Consider the following 6,000-nt stretch of genomic DNA (forward strand, 5'->3'; position numbering starts at 1 on the left):
CAAGTAAGGATGAAGCCGTGGACCGGATACACCGTAGGAGAAAGAAATTTATCAGGTAAACATAAATTCTGTTGTTTTTAAAAAGAATACTCAATTAATTTGCACTAATCTATTGTATATTTAATGCATAGATTGATAGTGATTAAAACAACTTTTATTAGTTACAAGGCAAAAAATAAAATACATTTGTTACATATTAACCTTCTATGATTGGTTATTGGATTAAAAAACAAACCAACAATACTTGTTAAATCTGTTATACTGGGAAAACTAGTAGTAATATTTTACCATTATATTGAGAAATCTAATGATTATATTATTGAGGGAAACCTAAATAACTATTAATTAAATTAGAGGGTTGTATACTTAGCCCATAAAGTGAGCAGCTTTGCCATGTTATGTAATATGATTATTCTCCATAGTAATCAAGATTTTTAAATTGAACCTTTAAAGCAGGGTGGATTTGATTTACATCAAATTGATGTAAATCATGGTTTAACTCACAATATAAATCACTAGTCACTATGATATGACTAGATTTAAATCCTGGTTTTCTACATGAACGTTTAATTTTTAGAATAAAAACATTTCAGATAATTTTTCCAGTTATCGGCTATATTACGAGTGGGGCGGTATTTTGCGCTCCCGCTTGCGCGTTAATTTTGCTAGAAGTAAGCTTGAAGTTGAAAGTAAAAAGTTTACACATTTGCGATAACGTGACACACGCAAAAAGCCGAACTTCGAATATCGCTGACACGTTAACGTATTCCTCCATAGACTTCAATGGAGTGTGAAAAGTGGAAAAATAACCTAACACCCTTACTCCCATGCAAACAATCAAGTGCGCTAACCTGACATGAAATACGAATATTTCACATTTCAGCGTTCTTCACATAGCAAAATATGTTGAATTTATTCTTAAATAAATATTTATTTATATACTAGTCCTAAAGCCCGTTCACACGGGCCATTTTGTGCAGTACAGCGGTCCCTCTCTTTTGCTTTCTCTCTCCCCCCCCCCCTCTCTTTTGCTTTCTCTCCCCCCTCTCTTTTGCTTTCTCTCTCCCCCCCTCTCTTTTGCTTTCTCTCTCCCCCCTCTCTTTTGCTTTCTCTCTCCCCCCTCTCTTTTGCTTTCTCTCTCTCCCCCTCTCTTTTGCTTTCTCTCTCCCCCCTCTCTTTTGCTTTCTCTCTCCCCCCTCTCTTTTGCTCTCTCTCCCCCCTCTCTTTTGCTCTCTCTCCCCCCTCTCTTTTGCTCTCTCTCCCCCCTCTCTTTTGCTCTCTCTCCCCCCTCTCTTTTGCTCTCTCTCCCCCCTCTCTTTTGCTCTCTCTCCCCCCTCTCTTTTGCTCTCTCTCCCCCCCTCTTTTGCTCTCTCTCCCCCCTCTCTTTTGCGCTCTCTCTCTCTCTCCCCCTCTTTTGCTCTCTCTCTCCCTCTATTTTGCTCTCTCTCTCCCCCTTTCTTTTGCTATTTCTCTCTCCCCCCTCTATTTTTCTCTATCCCCCCTCTCTTTTGCCCTATCCCCCCCTCTCTTTTGCCCTATCCCCCCCTCTCTTTTGCCCTCTCCCTCTTTTGCTCTCTCTCCCCCCTCTCTTTTGTTCTCTCTCTCTCCCCCCTCTGTTTTGTTCTCTCCCCCTCTCATTTGCTCTCTCCCCCTCTCTTTTGCTCTCTTTCCCCTCTCTCTCTCTCTCTCTCTCTCTCTCTCTCTCTCTCTCTCTCTTTCTTTCTTTCTTTCTTTCTTTCTTTCTTTCTTTCTTTCTGTCTTTCGTTCTTTCTCTCTCGACCTTGCCCGGCCCCACACCCACTCACGCAAAAAGCCAAACTTCAAATATCGCTGACACGTTAACATATTCCTCCATAGACTTCAATGGAGTGTGAAAAGTGGAAAAATAACCTAACACCCTTACTCCCACGCAAGCAATCAAATGCGCTAACCTGACATGAAATACGAATATTTCACATTTCAGCGTTCTTCACATAGTAAAATATGTTGAATTTATTTTTAAATAAATATTTATTTATATACTAGTTCTAAAGCTCTCTTTTGCTTTCTCTCTCCCCCCTCTCTTTTGCTTTCTCTCTCCCCCCTCTCTTTTGCTTTCTCTCTCCCCCTCTCTTTTGCTTTCTCTCTCCCCCCCCCTCTCTTTTGCTTTCTCTCTCCCCCCCTCTCTTTTGCTTTCTCTCTCCCCCCTCTCTTTTGCTTTCTCTCTCCCCCCTCTCTTTTGCTTTCTCTCTCCCCCCTCTCTTTTGCTTTCTCTCTCCCCCCTCTCTTTTGCTTTCTCTCTCCCCCCTCTCTTTTGCTCTCTCTCCCCCCTCTCTTTTGCGCTCTCTGTCTCTTTCCCCCTTTTTTGCTCTCTCTTTCTCTCTCTCTCTCCTCTCTTTTGCTCTCTCTCCCCCCTCTCTTTTTATTTCTCCCCCTCTTTTGCTCTCTCTCTCTCCCTCTCTTTTGCTCTCTCTCTCTCCCCCTTTCTTTTGCTCTTTCTCTCTCCCCCCTCTTTTTTTCTCTATCCCCCTCTCTTTTGCCCTCTCTCTCCCCCCTCTCTTTTGCTCTCTCTTCGCTCTCTTTTGCTCTATTTCCCCTCTCTTTTGCTCTCTCTCCCGTCTCTTTTGCTCTCTCACCTCTCTTTTGCTCTTTCCCATCTCTTTTGCTCTCTCTTTCTTTCTTTCTTTTGTTCTTTCTTTCTTTCTTTCTGCAAACAATCAAGTGCGCTAACCTGACATGAAATACGAATATATCACATTTCAGCGTTCTTCACATAGCAAAATATGTTGAATTTATTCTTAAATAAATATTTATTTATATACTAGTCCTAAAGCCCGTTCACACGGGCCATTTTGTGCAGTACAGCGGTCCCACCCCTTGCTCTCTCTCCCCCCCTCTCTTTTGCTTTATCTCTCCCCCCCTCTCTTTTGCATTCTCTCTCCCCCTCTCTTTTGCTCTCTCTCCCCCTCTTTTGCTCTCTCTCCCCCCTCTCTTTTGCTCTCTCTCCCCCCTCTCTTTTGCTCTCTCTCCCCCCTCTTTTGCTCTCTCTCTCCCCCCTCTCTTTTGCTCTCTCCCCCTCTTTTGCGCTCTCTCTCTCCCCCTCTTTTGCTATCTCTCTCTTTCTCTCTCTCTCTCTCTCTCCCCTCTGTTTTGCTCTCTCTTCCCCCTCTCTTTTTTATTTCTCCCCCTCTCTTTTGCTCTCTCTCTCTCTCCCCCTTTCTTTTGCTCTTTCTCTCTCCCCCATCTATTTTTCTCTATCCCCCTCTCTTTTGCCCTCTCCCTCTTTTGCTCTCTCTCTCCCCCCTCTCTTTTGTTCTCTCTCTCCCCTCTCTTTTGCTCTCTCTCCCCTCTCTTTTGCTCTCTCTACCCTCTCTTTTGTTCTCTCACCTCTCTTTTGCTCTTTCCCATCTCTTTTGCTCTCTCTCTCTCTCTCTCTCTCTCTCATTCTTTCTTTCTTTCTTCCTCTCTCGACCTTGCCCGGCCCCACACCCACTCACATCCAGTCACGCCCACTCCCACTCACCCTTGTCACACTGCGGACAGCAGATTAGGTAGGCTCTAAGGCCAGGTGTGTTTGTCCTAGCGCTGTCTCTACTGCGCATGACAGCTTCGGACAAACACACTTGGCCTTTTGTATTATAGGATATATATACACACACACACAATTTAGACATGTGTATGTATGTATCTCTATGTTAAAGCACTTTGCACTCCTTTATTTTTTTTCTTTTTCTTCTCCTGAGACCTCATAAATTTAAGACCTAACTTTTTTTATGCAATTTAAAAAAAAAAAAAAATTTGTTAGTGTTATTATGAGTGTAACTGTACTGTACAATGTATTTTTTATGTGTTTTGTGCAACATTTTAGTCAAGCGTAACAGTTAACCAGAGCTCTGAAGTCCCGCTACCCTGATGCATGTTAAATTCAATTGTCCTCAAGTGAACGCGTTTACTTTCAACTCGAAATACACACGCTACTTCTGACGTGCGCAATATACCCCTTATCGCTCGCTTAACAGTTAGCATGCCACTCATAATAGGTTGGTCATTCATATTTGTTAACTTTTCAGCTGTTCTTTATTGGAAAAAGAAAAACAATCATTGTCTTAAAAATAACAATTTAAATTATTTTATTTAACTAAAACAATAACAGGTTTTGCTTTTTATTTGTACAACTTGCCCTTTCTCACACTTCAGTCTTTGAGCAAATCTACTTCATTCCAAACAATCTTCTCTTCATTGAGCTTCTTGAAATTTAGTAAGGGGCTGATTCTGTGTACATAGCATTGCAGGGAACAATGTGATTGGCTTTCGTGATTCAGATAGAACATGCAAACTTAAAAAAAATTTCCATCATACTTCTGTTATCTCATTTGTTTTGTTCTTTTGGTATCCAAAGTGAAAAGCATATCTAGGTAGGCTCAGGAGCAACAGTGCACTACTGGGAGATAGCTGCTGATTGGCAGCTGCACGTATATGTCATTGGCTCACTCAATGTGTTTAGCTAGCCCAGTAGTGCATTGCTGATCCTTCAACAAAGGATACCAAGATAATGAAGAAAATTTGAAAATAGAAGTAAATCTAAAAGTTCTTTAAATGTGCTTATAGGTGCCAAAGGATTGTGTTTTCTTTTCTTATCTTCTGAAGCTGATGCTACAGGCAACCAAAAGGTGACAATACCACACCACTGGGCAAATAAAGTGTTAATTAGGGTGGAGTTGCTGTCTGTGCTGTGGAAAGATATCTGAAGTTTAGGGCATAATAAGAAATATGTCATGTTTTAAAGGGATATAAAGGTTGTGTTTGAAATGTGCAGCAGAATATGTCAGGTGCAATTTGCTGTGTAGATATTTTATGCACACAGCCTGTACGTGGGCCAATCACATTTATTTATTTTCATATGTGCCGGGAGATGGTGACGACATGTGACACATCACTAGTGTCACTAGCAGAATGAGTTCAATGATAATGCTAATTTACGTCTGTTTATTTACTTTTTTCTTTAGTGTTATACACTGTTGAGCTTTAGTTGACAGGAGCGTTTGCACAATGTATAACATTCTTGCAAAACTAATACCTACCAGGTGCACAATACTTACCTTGGGATGCTCTTCAATGAAGGACATTAATAGAACAAAGTAAAAGTAATGCAATAAGTAAATTAGGAAGGTTTTTATTTAATTGTGTGTTCTTTCTGAATCAAACATTTTTCAGTTTCATGTTTATTTAAATACATAATAATAATAACTCTTTTTTTTTTTTTTTTTTTTTTGTTACAGCCTAAACAAATACCAAAAACAGAACCAGCTAAAACTACACAACCCACAAAGGTAAGAATAATTCCTCTGTGGCTGGGCTGCAAGCCCTAAGCTAAGATTAAAAGCAAAACTGGAAGAGCTCGAAGAGTTAGTTACTGCATCTGGCCAAATGGGACAAGCCCAGGTACCACGTCAAGGTCTCTCCCAAAACCTTGGTCCCTAATACAGCCATACCAATGCAAGCTCTCAATCAAACAAATTGTGAACAAGTGAACGGTGCACAGGCTTATGTAATCACCCTAGACATATACAAAACACTGAGGGGACTGCACTCCTAGTTTGTTTGATTGAAAGCATGCATTTTCTGGCTTCATTAGGGACCCAGATTTTGAGAGAGACCTTGACGTGGTACTTGGGCTTGTCCCATTTGTCCAGATGCGGTAACTAAATATTCCACTTTTAATCTTAGCTGAAAGCTTGCAAGCATGTGCTGTGTGTTGTATTCATATATTTTGTAATTTTCCCTATGGGCCTTGCACCCAAACTTGTCTGGGGTTAACTGCCTGGGACTCTAAAGACAGCACAGCTTCCTGAGAGTGCTATTGAGCACCCAGGGCTGAACATGTTGCTGGGTCATAGGATGTGTACCCAGTCCAGTCTGAGAGTGCAGTCCCTTTCCGTGTTTTGTGTGTGTGTGTATATATATATATATATATATATATACTGTTTGTGTGTATGTGCGTGTGTATATATATATATATAT

At 41.0% G+C, this 6,000-nt stretch overlaps 1 protein-coding gene across 1 annotated transcript in view; it reads left to right on the plus strand.

The window, feature by feature from the left end:
- The window catches only part of CAST (calpastatin), a 364,012-nt gene that overhangs the window by 269,285 nt on the left and 88,727 nt on the right, over positions 1-6,000 (plus strand). The window contains exon 6 of the mRNA XM_053701507.1: positions 5,259-5,309. Within this exon, the coding sequence (XP_053557482.1) occupies positions 5,259-5,309 (51 nt within the window). The remainder of the gene's footprint in view (positions 1-5,258; positions 5,310-6,000) is intronic.

Source organism: Bombina bombina, chromosome 2 (genome assembly GCF_027579735.1).
Source record: "Bombina bombina isolate aBomBom1 chromosome 2, aBomBom1.pri, whole genome shotgun sequence".
NCBI classification, from domain to species: Eukaryota; Metazoa; Chordata; class Amphibia; order Anura; family Bombinatoridae; genus Bombina; species Bombina bombina.